Below are 14,574 nucleotides of genomic sequence, written 5' to 3'. Positions count from 1 at the left end.
ATCCAACAATCCCGATCCGCGAACACGTCTAGGGAAGGAAGTCACGTTTTGAGGTGCCTGTGGATCGCAGGGCTGAAGAGAGGAACCACGATCGCACGTGAGAAAGTGCATTGTGCATTATTGCGTGTACTCTGTACAAACACTTTGCAGACGGCTATTTTTCCTGTAGTTATCCTCATGAGCCTCTGAAGTTGCTTTGTACCTTTGCCTCCGTCAAATCCCTAAACGTTATGTGTCTAGCATAATGCAGAAGGGTAAAACAGGCAGTTGTTCAAGCGAAGGGCGGAAGCGTCAAAGCCGAATATAGAACATCGCCTCCACCTGAGCATTCTGACTATCGAGGGAGCAGGAGGAGGGGTTCCACGGGCAAAGGGGTACTTGTGTTATCTGCATTGGGAAGGCCATAACCATCTGTCTGTGTACGAACAGTAATCAACCAGACCTCGGAGGACCTCCAACCTATCTTCCCCCTCTGCCTCGGCGGAAACACGCGGAGAATTAACCAAAACACAAAGACATGCTCTCCTTCCAGAAGCACCTTGCCAAAAACTCTCCTTCGCTTGTTCAGAAAGATTAACCGCCCGCAGAGACAGTTCAGGGGATTTGTGGCTTCTTAGGCAAACGGTTCACTACTCCGCAGCCAAACATGCACAGCATCGGCAAATCGAAGCTTTTTTCGACCCAAGCGAAAGTTTTGGCATTTGATTTTTAACTTTTGTGCAGATGAAAGCGCGCTTCGAGATGCGTGTTCCGTTCACAACAAGGTTGGATCTCGACCACGCAACACGGTGCAAAGTTCACGGTTCAATTGCTCGCATGGTGGAAAAGCATGGTAGAAATCGTGGAGGTGGGTGGCAAGTTTACACGTGCGTGTGGTTTCGCGCGGCCTCGGTACTTGAGAATTAGAGTTAGGGGGTTAGACGAGGTGAGTACAGGTTTTGTATAAAACAACAAATGCAGTGCCCCATTTCTCTCGGAAGCTTTTGAATATACTGTACATATATCCTTCTTTTACCGATGAAGTAGACAAGTACAGCAATCGTAAGGAACAAGTCTTTTTCGTATCTCGCCGAGGGTTCTTCCAAGAAGTGTCTGAACCCTACATATGGCGTAACAACAACGGGCAAGCATGCGTTTGCCTCTATGATTGATTAGGAAAGCCTCACACGTATGCCTTTGCTGTAGCCAGGCCGATAAGGCACACTTATCACACTTCCGTATCCCGATGCGACTTGAAATCCTCTTTCAGCTCTCGTCATACAAGCCATTCCAATCCCACAACAGGGGATTGCAGCAAGATCGCACGCCACTTGCGTGAGTGTATCGATGTAGGCAAGTGAGATAGTGTACGTTGTTCTTATCCCCCAGAAAAAGCAACCATGCTGTCAGTGGCTTCCAGTTCGTGGCGGTCGAGAACGCCAACAGGGTGTTTTGACCCTGCGCATCGTGAAGCTCATACCGCGAGAAAGTTGGCAAAGCGCTTCTCTCGATCGACTGCATCGGCGTAGCCTACACGGCTCGATGGCCATCCTCCTCTCCATCCTACGATCGGCGGAGAAGGTCGCTACGATCTGCGAAGAGCCTCAGCTCATGCCAGATGTGCATGTACGTGTAGCCTTGCCAACCAGGCTATTGAGGAAGACGAAAGAGGCATTGTTCGGCGAGCCCATCACCACCATCTTACACCGAACATCTTGCCTGATGCTCTTTTGTCGAGTTTCCAAGCCTCTGCATTCTCGAGCCAAATGCGTTCGTGACCAGGTACATCCAGAGCTAGGTGATGGTACTTGAAGTCACTTTCGTCCCTGCGTTTCGTCATGTGCACATTGACGGTGCCCACGGCTAGTGAGCCACCAACGTGGAAGTGCATCCGCATGTGTGTCGTTCCGATACCGTCCGTTTCAGATTTCGAGCTACACGGATATGTCAGTATACAGCTGAACATTCGAGGCTTCAAGAAAGCTTACGAAATGTGATCTCTCGCAAAGCGACTGTTGCGCACAGCGTTTTCTCCCCAAGCCTCAATCTCTCCACCCTTTCCTCTTCCAGCAAGGATATCTATACATTTAGGATCGGTCCTGACGCGTTCGAAGGCGCGGTTGTAGACGGCGGTTTTGCTGTCGCTGCTGAAGACTTCCAGCCAGAGAACGGTCGCTACACCGCCAGTCATGACGAGGCCGAGGATGACGACAGCAAAGTTTGCTGATTGTTGTGTTGTGCGTGCTCCTCTTTCTTTCCATGACAACTCAGACCAAGGAACTCGCCCTGTGTCATTGGCGATGGTGACGCTCTTGCGCGCGGGTCCGGAGGCGGATGATGTGGACGAGCTCGTCGCTGTGCGCAGCTGGGTGTATGCCTGGGTTGATCGCAGGCCGATGCGAGATGCCGGTAGCCTTGATAGAACTCGTAGAGACTGCATCGTTCGTGTCTGGTTCGAAATGATTTCTTGATGTCCAAAACGTCACTCTGAATGTTCTTCTGTTTCGAGAGCGCACAAGAGCTTTGGCCTTGGCACCATGACATGGCGGGGCACTTTCGGCAAGCCTCGGTCCGTGTTTGTTGTTTCCCTCTCGCTGCTTCTTACACCGACACGCCTTGTAAATATTTACTAACAAAAGTTATGGATTCCGCTGCTGCTTTGAACCGCCTGCTTGCGGTGTTGACTGAGCGTGGCATTGGTCTAGGCTACGATGAGCTTGGTTGGTTGTTCGAGAGCCCCCAGTATAAAGACTCTATGACCTCCTGGGTTCATGAATACCTGAGTCCTGCTACTCTTTTAAGCCTCGAGGAACATGATCTGTATGTTTAATGGTAAGATAGCTCACAAGAACTCTGCTGACATGTTGGAGACACGCACATATCCTGCAAACGAACTACAAAGCCACGACTACAGATGGCATGCCACAGCCCATGCAAGAAACTGATTTCGAAAATGCCATCAATACCTTGGAAGCAAGTACTGCCGCAATAGAGAAACAAACTGCTATTCTCGAAGCTCAAAGAAATGCTTTGAGGAAGCTGCAAGCAATAAACCAGGAACCCGTCTCGGCAATTTCTGAAAGCGACGAGAAGAAATCTAGCCAGGCACGAACGAAAGCCCAGTTGGATTTGGAAACAAACGAGCTCACCGAGGCGATTCAACAACGAGTTGGTGTGACTAAGCGTCACGCGGAATCGAGCCTGACTCTGCTCAAGACCTCATCCCAGCGTCAGCTTGACAAGGACGATCGCCTACTTGATGGACTGCAGAAAGTCATGTTCAAGCTAGCTCCACTGGAATCGAGCGAGAAGCAGCTCCCTGATTTTAATCTGCTTTCGAACGCACTGGTCAAGCTCGAAGGCAAGATCATCAAAGATCGAACAAATGCCACATACATCGAGACTCTCAATAGCCTGGCTGGAGAGACAGATGGGTTCGAGCATGAGAGTAGCGGACAAGCAGTACAGGAAGCATATGCGCTGGCCGAAGAGCTCGAGAGCTTGATCACAGAAGTGGACTCAGTACTCGAGATGACCATTAGCAGGCGATACCGAGCACCCATAGTCAATGCGCTTAAACTCTCCGATGCGCAAGCCCAACTCGAACAACAGAGCTGGTTAGAATATGTATGAATCATCTTGAACACGCACACGAGGAGACCCCAGCTGACAGTATAACCAGGTTGTGAGAACACTACATGAGCTGGCTCAAAAGACCGAAGATCTGGCCTCTTGCACTCAAGATACTCTAGCCTACACATCAGCAATCAGCCATGTCTCGGATGCACTGGCCCAAACACTTCCACCACCAAGCCAGCCACCATCTAGACTCGACCGAAAGCAGTCAGTCAGAGGTCCGTCGCCTATGAAGAACATGAACCCAATACTGCACCGCCAAGGAGTCAAAGATCCAGCTCTGGAAATACTGGGTTATCATGGCATTCGTGTCCCAGTCGAGTCTGGAACAGATGGCGAGGTCGTGTCTCAAGCCCTTCGGTCGGCGATATTCGAACGCCAATCACGTCTGCATGATCTGCAGAGGTCGACTGAACAATCTGTCGCAGCTCAAGTGGCTGAGTCGATCAACATGGTAGATGGAGAATTACAGAACCTGCTCGGAGTGCTATACGCTCATTCGCCATATGCGACCGTACATTTGGCGGACAGCAAAGCGAAAGATAGACTGGAGAACTTGGATCACGAGATCGAGGGCCTGGGTGATGGTATTAAGAGGCTGGATGTTGATCGATTGGCGGAGGCTGAGCAAACGAGGCTTTCAGCTGCCCTTGATGCCTAAGACTGATGCCTAAAATCTACGCCATCTAACAAGAGTATCTTTACAAACGTTCTTGGCATGCCTTACTCAAGCGCGTTTAGTGAAAACCAAAGGACATCCGTCCATCGGGAACAGCGTAGCGAACACCTTGATCTCCTCAGACAGCTCTGTCTCATAGTGCTTCCAATCAAGCTCCATCGCCGCCTTACCAATCATGCCTGCCATAGACAGTGGTACATACCTCCTTGCAAGGCAGTCATGTGGTCCTGCGCCGAACACAAGCCAGTTCTTAGTCTTCGACTCGGCATCGCCGGTGATCCATCTGTCAGGGTCGAACACATCCGGCTCAGGGGAGACTTGAGGATCATGCAAAGCTGGATAGCAGGACGGTATGATCATGGAACCCTTGGGCACGGTGTAGTTCGATGTGACGGGGAAGTCCTTGGTCGCAAGATAAGGAACGAAGATGACGGGCGGGCGGTGACGTAGCAGTTCTTTGACGACAGCGTTGGTGTACGTGAGAGACTCCAACATGGGCTGGTCGAACGGCTTGTTCTTGTCACCACCACGTGCATCCAAGTTCTCCTGTCGCAGTTCGTTGAGCACATCAGGTCGTTGAGCGAGGATCTGGAAGAGCCAAGTCGTGGCACTGCTGGACGCATCTTGTGAAGCGAAGAGGAAGGTGAATAGCGTCTCTCCGATCTCTTTGTTGGTGAACTCGCGAATCAAGTTTGGCGGTCTTTCCACATCGGTTTCTCCAGCGGCGATCTTCTCACGATACTGTTTGGACTCCATCATGTGTCGAACCCAGTGGTCAACAGTACACGTAGGCTTTGCACCAGTCGCCATCTTGGCCTTGCATGCGGCTGCACATTTGGCAAACTCAACATGGACAGCATCTGCGACTCGTTTACCTCGCCAGACTTTGGTACCCGGGATGTATATTGAGAGCGGAACATTGACCAACTCGAGGGCGGCAGTGGCCAAATAATAGTCGTCCGAGATCTTCTTGATTGCGTCCTGAGAGATGTAGTCGCCGAAGAACGTACGACATGACAGTGCACAATTGATCTCACGGAAAAGAGTCATGAATGGCATCGATTTGTTCTTGTTGGCTTCGCTGGCGGCAACAAATTTGTCGAAGTAGTCGGCCAACACCTTCTCTTGAACTGGGAGGTAAGTAGCCATGGCTTTGTTGGTAAACAGGGGTGCCAGCCCTCTGCGGTACTCTGCATGGTCTCTTCCTTGGAGGAACACCCATGCTTTGTGGCCGATGATGTCTTTCGCGACTGGGACTAAACATGGTTCGGCGTATGCGGGCGACTTGAAGACCTTATGAGCCAAGTCTCGATCAGAGGTGAGAACAACGAATCTATTGTAAAAGAATGTGAGTAGCTGTACCGATTGAGTGTGCAGAGAAACGACTACGTACTTATGAAAGACCGAAACGCAACTCAGAGGTCCACTGGCCCATTGAGCGAGGTATGAGTCGAACTTCGGATCGAGTGCTTGAAGGAACGGGCCCATGAGTGGGATCTTGAACGCAGGACCAGCGATGGAGCCCTTTCGCTTGATGTACATAACTGGCATCGAAAGTTAGCTGAGTCGTGACTGAGATTAAACATCTCTTCTTACCTTGATCATAAACAATCACAACAAGTATGAACGTCACGGCGTACTGCCAAGTGAACCATCCTTCAACGATGGCTGGCAGCGTGATCTGCGAATGCCATGACTGTGGTAGGTTCGGCTGTGAGAAGGAGACATTGTCGAGCCCAGCACTCATACTGGCTACGGTGATGGAGCTTTTCATGGTAGCAATTACGTTCGGCAATGGGCGATGAAACTGGAGGGAGGTGGCTTCCTGCTTTATACATAATCTTGCTACCATGCATCTCTTCCTCGGAACTTCCGAACTCGCCAAATGTCCAAGAGCCAAGCGTTCAACCCGTTGTTCTTCTACGCACACATAGAACTAGACTCCAAGTTTGAGGAGGACTAGGGCACTGTGATTACCCAGCGCGGTGATCAATCTCTCCTGGCATGATGTTGCGATGAACGACTCCGATACTAGTTGCCTCATTAGGACTAGTCTCCGATTTTGCGGAGTCTAGTCCTCTTTTGGTGGCCTCGGTAGATCCTTCTCAGAGCAATACCTACACGCCTCTCTTCGACTTATCTCCACCGCGCAATTCCATGAAGCAAAATTGGCATTATACGTAGGTCTCATGATTTGCGGTCCCTCGGACGTTCCAGCTTCCGACTTTGACGATGGAGACGCGTTCATTCTTGCGCTCGCTTGGACCTCAATCACCTGGGATTTGAGCACGACCTGAATGTTTGTGGAAAGCTCATGTCATTGATCCTTCATCTCGAGATGCGCCAGACTCTCAGGCGGTCCTGTGCAGCGTGCGCCAAATCAAAGGCTAAATGCGATCTCGGTTCTCCTCAATGCTCTCGGTGCATTAAACGACACATTCAATGTGCCTACGCAAACGAGCCATTGACCGCGACTTTGACCAGTGCAGAGCGGAAGGCTGGTCAACCATCAACACATCTTCAAAGTCTCAGCATAGGTCGATTCGGATCCTTAGATCCATTTGATTCGTATCCGCCAACAAGACTGCCTCGGGAACACGTCCAACGACTAATTCATACTTGTACACGCTTTCCCGCCAAGTTCATCCATACAGATCCACTGACGACCACAGTTCTTACCAAAATCGCTTTCCAGTACTACCCTCTAGACTTGAACACGACGCCTAATCCATTCCTCGTCTCCTGGTGGCCACTGGCCTTAGGCGATCCTGCGTTGTTCCACGTTTCGCTTCAAACAGCATGTCTCGACGAAGAGCTATTAGCCCAGAAGGGGTTTCAAACATCCGAAGCTCTCATGGCTGACTCTGTGGCTCTACTACGACGTAAGCTTAGTCATCAGACCTTAGCAGTACAGGACGGGACTATGAATTCTGTCATCACTTTGGCAGCCATCGAAGTATGCTTGTCCTTAGAGCCTTTTATACTCCTTATAATGTTCATGCGGCTGACATGTGGGCCTAATAGTTTGGAAAGGGTAATGTTGTGGTTAGCCAGATGCATGTTGAAGGCGTAAAGAGAATGGTGAACACAAGAGGTGGTATCAATGGCGTAAGGCAAACAAGTCCACTTACCGCCAGGATGGTCAGCTGGTAAGTCAAGCTATCTCCATTCTGATATCTCGCGCTGATTGTATCATTGGAAGGGTATCAATGCTCATCACAGGTCATCCTCAGTTTGAGACTCAAAATGATTTCGGGGCCGGAAATGGCATACCATCCATTCCGGAGTGGCATCTGGATCTGGGTACCTACCATGAATACCCTACAGCGCTCGATGGTCTTCTCGTCGACGAATCAGTCAGGAACGTCTTTATCCGCCTCTATAAAGTCTTCGAAAGAGCCCAAAGAACCCCCATATCAACCACACAACTTCATGATCTCACATGCTACGTTATACACCGACTTCTGCCCACAACTTCGGACCTGGAGAGCGTTTCGTCATCGTCACCCACTGAGTGTATGCGCTACGCCGTTGTATTGTACATGTTCATCACTCACGGGACGACGTACTATCCGCACACGTTTGTCCTAAATCGGACCCTCGTGCAGTTCAAGATCCAGCTTGAGAAATCAGAGTCGTCACCCTGGCTGTACGACTCGTTTGGTATCTGGCTTCTTGCGATTGGCATGGTGGCCTCAACTGGCACACTCCGTTATCAGTGGTTTCTTGAGAGAGCAAGAACCATCGCTACCTCTTTGCAGCTGCGGAGTTGGGATGAGGTCTTTGTTCACATTAAAGGCATACTGTGGTTAGAGACGCTGCAAGGTGAACAGAGCTTTCGACCTCACTGGGATATCTTGTTTAGAACTACAAGTCTACCTTGTCTTCCAGAATGTGTCGTCGACTTCTCATGGCGGCATAGAACGCCCTAGAAGGTGACATCTCACTTGCAGCCCAGGTCGGTATCTCGGAAGCCATTCATTTCAATCGTCCAGCGTGAGACCAAGAAAAGACAATGATCTGACCACATCCTTGACGAGCTTCGAGTCATACTCCGCCATCTCCCCACTTCTCTCTCGCAGCTCCGTCACTGCATCCGCGACTTCTCCCAAGCCTTGTTTTGTCGGCGCTGTATCTGCACCAACCTGGAGAACTTGTTTTCTCCAGACCATTTTATTGAGATCTTCAATGAGGTACACATTCTTCTTCTTCTCGTCAATCTCTCTCCGGACCCAATGCCTCTCCAGCACCTGCATGAGGTTTTTAACGAGATTCGACAAGTGTGCAAACTTGTTGTATTGTGTCATGTATGCTTTCAGCAGTCTACGCGCTGAATCGCCTTCCTCATCATTGTCTGTGATGAAGATATAGCTCCGGACACCATGACAGTAATTCCTGACTTCTTCTTCGAGATAGCGGTAGAGATCTTCACCGCTTAGGGATCCTTTTGGCGACTTGGTGGCAGTACAGTAGCTGTGTATAGCGGTATAGATCTTGATATAGGTATCATGGTCTAGCTTGGGAGCATTGTCATCTTGCTGGTTTGCGCTTGCTGTCGAGTAGATGGCATGTATCTGACTTTGGATGAAGGCGAGCGTTGTAGCAGGATCCTCAGTCGTCTGTCGCAAAAACGCCGGAATCTGAGGATCAGAAGAGGGCTTTTTGGACTCGTTTATTATCATTTTCGGGGTTAAAGATGATGGCATCCCGATGGAGCAGGAGCTCGCTTCCTTTTGTTGCTTTGGTGGACAGCAATTTTCAGGCAGCGATGCAAAGGATTGTGATGTCATGCCTTGGTGCCAGCCATGAAAGTCCAAATTCTCTAACTCAGAAGCCTTCGCTCTGCTTACTGATCAGTGAAGACATCGACTCATATGTACGTGTCCTGGTATTACACAACTAGCATGTGTCGCACAATGTAAATGCATTGTGGGTTGCATAATTACGGCATTGGAATGTTCAAGGTGTGGAGGTGCTGTTCCGATCGAGAAGTCCACCGATGTCAACAGCTGGTGTTTTATGGGGACAATATCGTTTCCCTCGGCGCTTATTCATTGTCGACGGGCTGTCGGGAGGTCCGCAAGGAATTTGAATGCAGGCGGATCGATCAGCAATTACTGTGACACTAATTTTACGTCCCATGGGGCTCAGTCGCCGTTTGGAAAACGAGACGTGTAGACTGCGAGAAGCCCGTCAGCCTCGTCGCGTGCGCAGTTTCCTGCACCTTGGGGCTTGGCATCTTGTGGCTGCGTGAAGGTCGTCCGTGATTTGGTACTCGCCGTATCGCTGGATTCAACTTGTAGTTGGGCTATGAGCATGCACGCGTTCACGGCCGGTTAGATCGCTTGTTTTGTGTCTGCTTGCTTGCGGATAAGAGCTTTCCGCTCTGTGAAAGCCGGCTTCTGCCTTTTTCTTTGCGGTATATGGTACGTGCATTGTTCCAAAATAGTTATTGAGGTATGTGTGTTTCCAGATAAGTGCAGGAGTCTTATCGAAAGCCAGCCACAGCCTTACCACATGATGCGTTGTTTTTAAAGGAGGATGTCGCCACCATGGTAGCCTTTGCTGTCACTCAGACGCTCCTCATCTCAATCATTCCTTCCGGCACCCCGATCAATGCGCAAGTACAAAGACCCATACGAAGTGCGCTCCCAACCATTGTGAAATACTCCATGTGCCGCCCATGAGTCCCCAGCTTTTGAAGCGTTTGTCCGAAAGACTTCAGCCAGGGTCAATGGTCTGCGAGGAAATTCGCCAGGCTTCGCTAGAGTCACTCTTACCGGAACCTGAGGATGCTCAGCGTTTTGCGACTGCACAGTCTTGCAAAGATGTGTGGATAGCTTACAGAAGATCGCACGATATGTCATTCCTCAACTTGGTCTCAAAAAGGCTGGGTTGGTCGCAGGACGTCAAGAGGAGGATACACAAAGACCGACTGAACAGCCTGTCTGCTTTGATGTGGTTGGTAGATGATTTGAAGAAATTTGAGAAGCTTGTTAAGTTGTTTCGGCTCGAGGAAGAAGACGTTGAAATCCAAGGGAACAAGGCCTTTGAGAATATCAAGGTCGTGGCTCGCGACCGTATTGATGACAACGCTTTGCATGAAATCCGGAAGATACTCTGCAAGAAAACAAGAGACGTCATCGAAATGAACAATGCTGTCGAGGAAGCACAGCAAATATTCTATCCTATTCGAATATCATCTGTTGAAGACACACAGCGAAATCTTCCGCGCGGGAGACGATTGCCGCTGCTGGAAAGCTTGCGCATTTATCCTACGTTATCGAACGTAAAAGGAGCGGATATAAGATCGGAATCGCCAGAAAAAGCAGTGTATACTGTGAGAGTTGTCGAGGCTTATTTGCCTCCACATTCTCCCACTGTCTTTCGCGTATGTCTGCGATCTTCACCCGAAATGAGCTGTTGTAAACTGATGTCAAGGGTAGGTCGCAATCAAGAAAGCCAAACTATTGAAAGTGACCAAAGAGATATCTGCCTTGACCAAAATTGCCCAATGCATTTCGAGACCTGACAGTATTATGGCCTCTCTTGGAGCAGTTCGGATAGATAATTGGTGTTACATTTTTTCTGAGCTAGCAGACTGTGACCTCGAAATGATTCTGCTCCAACAACTCGTCATCGACCTGGAAGATGAGCCACCTGGACCAAGTGGCCTCACATGGCCCTCTTATTTCCTCGATGGATCACTTGACATTGCCAAAGGTCTGGAGTGGCTTCATTACCATATACCCCCCCTGGAAGGTCAGCCTCAGCAGTGCTTCCATCTAGACCTCAAGCCAAATAACATTTTGGTGTTCGGGGCTGAAAAATCTTGGATATGGAAGATCACAGACTTCGGCGAGGCGTCTTTTTGGGTTCATAATGAGAGAGTCATCAGCGGTGAATGGAGCCCGTACACCAACACTACTCGCCCGGCTGACATCTACCAAGCTCCAGAGGTAGAAAGGCATGAAGTGGGCCGAGCCTGTGACATCTGGTCATTTGGCTGCATTTTAACCGACATTCTGGTCTACGTCTGCGATCCGAGAGGCGGTGTGAGAGCGCTTCATAGAGCTCTAGAAAATGCTCGTGAGACAAGCGAGCAAGAGCGGCTCGCTTTCTATGGGCGGGAAGAAGGAACCGGCACCCCCTCTCTCAAACGCGAAGTGGTTGAGATATTGAACGACATGACAACATCCAATGTTCCCTGGGTTCCCCCATGCAGAGATATGGTCTTGGAACTGCTTCAGAGTGACGAAAGCGCGAGGCCCTCGGCTATCATGGTCAACAACGAAATACAAAACTTGTTCGACCATTTTGCTAGTGAAGGGTACTCACAGCCTCGAATCCCGAAACTTTACGCGCATCATCCAGAGGGTCTATCATTGTCACCACTCCTGAAGTCGTTCAGCAACAGATCATCTCCGCTATGGACCAAGCGATACGTCTCGAAGGTCAACGCCAAGAATATCTTTATCGCAGAGAACGAGGCATGGTTGATCTACCAGAGCTCCGAAAGCATCGGCTCTGTGCGGCTTACTGAAGCTGCGCTCTGGGACAATGACGAAGGACTTCCGCAATTCCAAACGCTGTTTCCAGATCTTACAGAGATGAAGAGCATCAAATTTGTGAGCAATTCAGGCGCATACTTGGCAATCCTGCGCGATGGCGCATCCAGAAATAAATACATTGTGAGTTGTGAATGGACATGTTATGCAGCAGCTTACTCGAAAAACAGATCATGGTGCAACATCTTGGCCAAGAAACAGATCCCGAGAAAGTCGTGCTTGAGTCAAGGTCTCCGCCCTTCGGCCTATCCAATTCCCGTGATGGCCATATTCTGGTCCGCTTCCGAGACCACGTTCGGCTGTACTGCCGAAATCATACAGGGTCAAGAAAATCTTATGACAAAAAGTTGGTCTCCGAACTAGAAACTGCATGCTTCAGTGGAGATGGTAAGTATGTCTACGCGTGGTCCGTCGCAGACCAAGGTCCAGAAGGAGCAAGAAGTAGATTCTGGTATGTCTGGGAAACAGCGAGTTGGATTACTGAGGATCCCCCCCCCGTGCCGCTCGAATGCCAAAAACCATGGGTGAGTCCAATAAGCCTATCTTTGTTGCAATACCTCTGACCTTGAATGTACAAGACTAATCGGCACAATACGCCTGGTGTTCCGTGTCGCGAGATCGTGGTACCACTGGATGGAATACCTTATCACTTCGATAATGGTGACCCACAAGGCGTTCCTGTGTTGCTCCATTTCCTGAGTTTCGATGATCTCGGTCATGTCACCCTTGTGTTCACCCGATCAGGCTCTCTACATTCCGTCCAGCTTCAGGATCGTATCACCGGTGTGTACCAAGCCTGTGCCTTACTCGAGAGTCACAAGCCAAGGGTATTCCTCGTGCGCAGTAAGAGTGGGCGAGGCTTCAGGGTCCAATCTTTTGCCCTCTCGGATATCCTGACATCGACTTGGTATCCGAGATCACTCGATGATACACCAAAACTCGCAGAGGTAAACATGCTTACCATGTTGACAGAGAACTTCGATACATGCAATATCAGCTTTGTAGTGAGTCACTCGGAAGTTGGAAGTATGGCTTACGCAGCTGGAACCGAGGATCGAAGAATGGTTGTATACAAGGCCAAACTTCGATGAGTATGGCCTACTTCTGAATAATCAGGCATCCATCAATGCTTCAAGATTCTGCCAGAAGATGTTGACTAATTGCGCCATACCAATGAATGCTCAAGCCTTTTCCAAATTGTCTAAGCTGTGGGCCTGCGCTTTGTTTTTCTGATGCCTGACCGCCAACCACCACGCCATGCCCGTCAGAATGGTTAAAGGGATTGTGACTGCCAGATAGATCCAAAAGTTACTTGCTATCTCAATCTTCGCTCCATCTCCAAAATCAAAGTAGTTCATTCCAAAGATACCCTGGAGTGACATATCAGCTGTCAGTCGTGCTCAAGTTTTTTTCAGACATACCGCGACGAAACTACCCGGTAGATAAAAGAGTGTAGCAAGTGTAGCCAGCTTCAGGACGGAGTTGTCTTGAATTGACTCCTTCGTCAAGTCAAGGGCGTGATGGTTTATGTCAGCAGTAGTTGTTTGAGTCCGAAGAATCATTGCGTTCGAGACCTTGGCTGAGAATTAGCCTGTGCAAGTCAAGCACCCGACATGGGTAATGTCTCACCAACTTGAAGATGCCATTGATCCTAGTTTCCAAAGCGACCGAGGTCGCCAGATACCCGTCAGCGCGCGTACGCATGGCGTCCAATGACTGTTTCACTTCCTCCTGCTCAAGTTCGTCATACATTCCGCTTCCACACAAGGCTTTGCTCAGTGTGACCAAATGATCTAGCAGGGTAATTGATGAGCGTATCATATTTGGTATGACCTGGACCTTTTCTTCGAGCGCTTGCAACTTGCTCATGGTGGTAAAGTTGATAGTGTCCTGAAAGTCTCTGACGATATTGAATTTGGCCGCCAAGATAAATCTGCGCTGAATGGAAGTCAACGCTTGCACAGGAATTAGATAGGTCATAGAGGATACGCTAACCTGTTCATGAAACATGTCTGCCAGATCAGCAAGAGCGAGGCGCCAATTGTCCATATATGTAGACAGAATTGCCAAATCCAGACGCAGTGGGTTTCTCTTGATGCTCTCCCATTTTCTCTGATCTTCTGCTTTCAGACTGATTGTCCTTTCAGCTTTAGAACATGGAACAGGGTTCAACATCAACAAGAAGCTTCTGGATATTCCGTCGTCAAGGTTTATGCGATGGTAGATTTCAGTGCGTCTAATCGACCATCGAAATCCTTGCTTTCGACCATTCAATTCTGGATATTTGAGCTGATAGATAAGCTCTGTCAAGAGATTAGCATATCACTACCTGATGAACATGGGCTTCTATTACCGTAAGAGTGAGTGTTTTGCGAGCCTTTCACAAGATGAGTTTTTCCATAACTGCCTTCTGCCACCTGCACTTCTTTGTACAGGTTGTACAACACGTCCAAGAACAGCACGGACACTTGATATTGTGCCAGAAGCTTTTTGAGTAGTGATTCTGTGATGTGAAATGGCTGCAAAGAGTTGCCTTGGGCAATGGAACTTCGCAATCAGTTAGCGTGTGCATTAGATATTCCTCGAATCAAAATTCAACATGATCCTTGTTGTGATCGGCTGAGGACTAGTTATGGAAAAGTAGTCTTCAACGTTCGACTCGCTGTCGAAGCACCGCTGGATGCATTCGCCGCGATCTCGCAGAGTAGTCAG

General features: G+C 49.3%; 7 protein-coding genes across 7 annotated transcripts; 3 read left to right on the top strand and 4 right to left on the bottom strand.

The window, feature by feature from the left end:
• Nucleotides 1-1,669: 1,669 nt before the first annotated feature.
• M438DRAFT_371302 (mitochondrial import inner membrane translocase subunit tim21) lies at nucleotides 1,670-2,419 on the bottom strand (the record flags this gene model as incomplete). The annotated part of the gene is made up of 2 exons (XM_029908250.1): nucleotides 1,670-1,913; nucleotides 1,968-2,419. 2 exons carry the CDS (start codon nucleotides 2,417-2,419, stop codon nucleotides 1,670-1,672), a joined length of 696 nt encoding a protein of 231 aa, XP_029764545.1.
• Nucleotides 2,420-2,620: 201 nt separating this feature from the next.
• M438DRAFT_331275 (uncharacterized protein) lies at nucleotides 2,621-4,276 on the top strand (the record flags this gene model as incomplete). The annotated part of the gene is made up of 3 exons (XM_029903393.1): nucleotides 2,621-2,799; nucleotides 2,850-3,606; nucleotides 3,662-4,276. 3 exons carry the CDS (start codon nucleotides 2,621-2,623, stop codon nucleotides 4,274-4,276), a joined length of 1,551 nt encoding a protein of 516 aa, XP_029764544.1.
• Nucleotides 4,277-4,342: 66 nt separating this feature from the next.
• Nucleotides 4,343-6,115, bottom strand: M438DRAFT_402267 (cytochrome P450; the record flags this gene model as incomplete). Its single annotated transcript, XM_029909587.1, has 2 exons — nucleotides 5,891-6,115; nucleotides 4,343-5,838 (listed from the first exon to the last, which is right to left on the bottom strand). Exons 1-2 carry the CDS (start codon nucleotides 6,066-6,068, stop codon nucleotides 4,343-4,345), a joined length of 1,674 nt encoding a protein of 557 aa, XP_029764543.1. The 5' UTR covers nucleotides 6,069-6,115.
• A 517-nt stretch (nucleotides 6,116-6,632) lies between these two features.
• Nucleotides 6,633-8,226, top strand: M438DRAFT_264371 (uncharacterized protein; the record flags this gene model as incomplete). The annotated part of the gene is made up of 4 exons (XM_029899947.1): nucleotides 6,633-6,915; nucleotides 6,967-7,250; nucleotides 7,319-7,443; nucleotides 7,497-8,226. 4 exons carry the CDS (start codon nucleotides 6,633-6,635, stop codon nucleotides 8,224-8,226), a joined length of 1,422 nt encoding a protein of 473 aa, XP_029764542.1.
• M438DRAFT_341959 (Cullin repeat-containing protein) lies at nucleotides 8,115-9,369 on the bottom strand. The gene has a single exon (XM_029904635.1). It carries the CDS (start codon nucleotides 9,082-9,084, stop codon nucleotides 8,278-8,280), a length of 807 nt encoding a protein of 268 aa, XP_029764541.1. The 5' UTR covers nucleotides 9,085-9,369; the 3' UTR covers nucleotides 8,115-8,277.
• A 426-nt stretch (nucleotides 9,370-9,795) lies between these two features.
• M438DRAFT_341958 (kinase-like protein) lies at nucleotides 9,796-13,141 on the top strand. Its single transcript, XM_029904634.1, has 4 exons — nucleotides 9,796-10,685; nucleotides 10,741-11,985; nucleotides 12,033-12,386; nucleotides 12,441-13,141. The coding sequence occupies exons 1-4, from the start codon at nucleotides 9,978-9,980 to the stop codon at nucleotides 12,951-12,953; spliced, it is 2,820 nt and encodes a 939-aa protein (XP_029764540.1). The 5' UTR covers nucleotides 9,796-9,977; the 3' UTR covers nucleotides 12,954-13,141.
• Nucleotides 13,002-13,731, bottom strand: M438DRAFT_361706 (uncharacterized protein; the record flags this gene model as incomplete). The annotated part of the gene is made up of 3 exons (XM_029907525.1): nucleotides 13,002-13,232; nucleotides 13,284-13,436; nucleotides 13,492-13,731. 3 exons carry the CDS (start codon nucleotides 13,729-13,731, stop codon nucleotides 13,044-13,046), a joined length of 582 nt encoding a protein of 193 aa, XP_029764539.1. The 3' UTR covers nucleotides 13,002-13,043.
• Nucleotides 13,732-14,574: the final 843 nt, after the last annotated feature.

The sequence above is a fragment of the Aureobasidium pullulans genome (genome assembly GCF_000721785.1).
Source record: "Aureobasidium pullulans EXF-150 unplaced genomic scaffold scaffold_2, whole genome shotgun sequence".
Lineage (NCBI taxonomy): Eukaryota > Fungi > Ascomycota > Dothideomycetes > Dothideales > Saccotheciaceae > Aureobasidium > Aureobasidium pullulans.
This window is presented reverse-complemented; position numbering and strand designations above follow the sequence as displayed.

What these genes read in the sequence shown, in the direction of transcription:
- M438DRAFT_341959 (XM_029904635.1), bottom strand. Translation starts at nt 9,084, where the DNA reads ATGACATCACAATCCTTTGCATCGCTGCCTGAAAATTGCTGTCCACCA.
- M438DRAFT_341958 (XM_029904634.1), top strand. Translation starts at nt 9,978, where the DNA reads ATGAGTCCCCAGCTTTTGAAGCGTTTGTCCGAAAGACTTCAGCCAGGG. An exon ending in CATCCAGAAATAAATACATT is followed by an intron (nt 11,986 to 12,032) that starts GTGAGTTGTGAA and finishes CTCGAAAAACAG; the next exon opens with ATCATGGTGCAACATCTTGG. An exon ending in TCGAATGCCAAAAACCATGG is followed by an intron (nt 12,387 to 12,440) that starts GTGAGTCCAATA and finishes TGAATGTACAAG; the next exon opens with ACTAATCGGCACAATACGCC.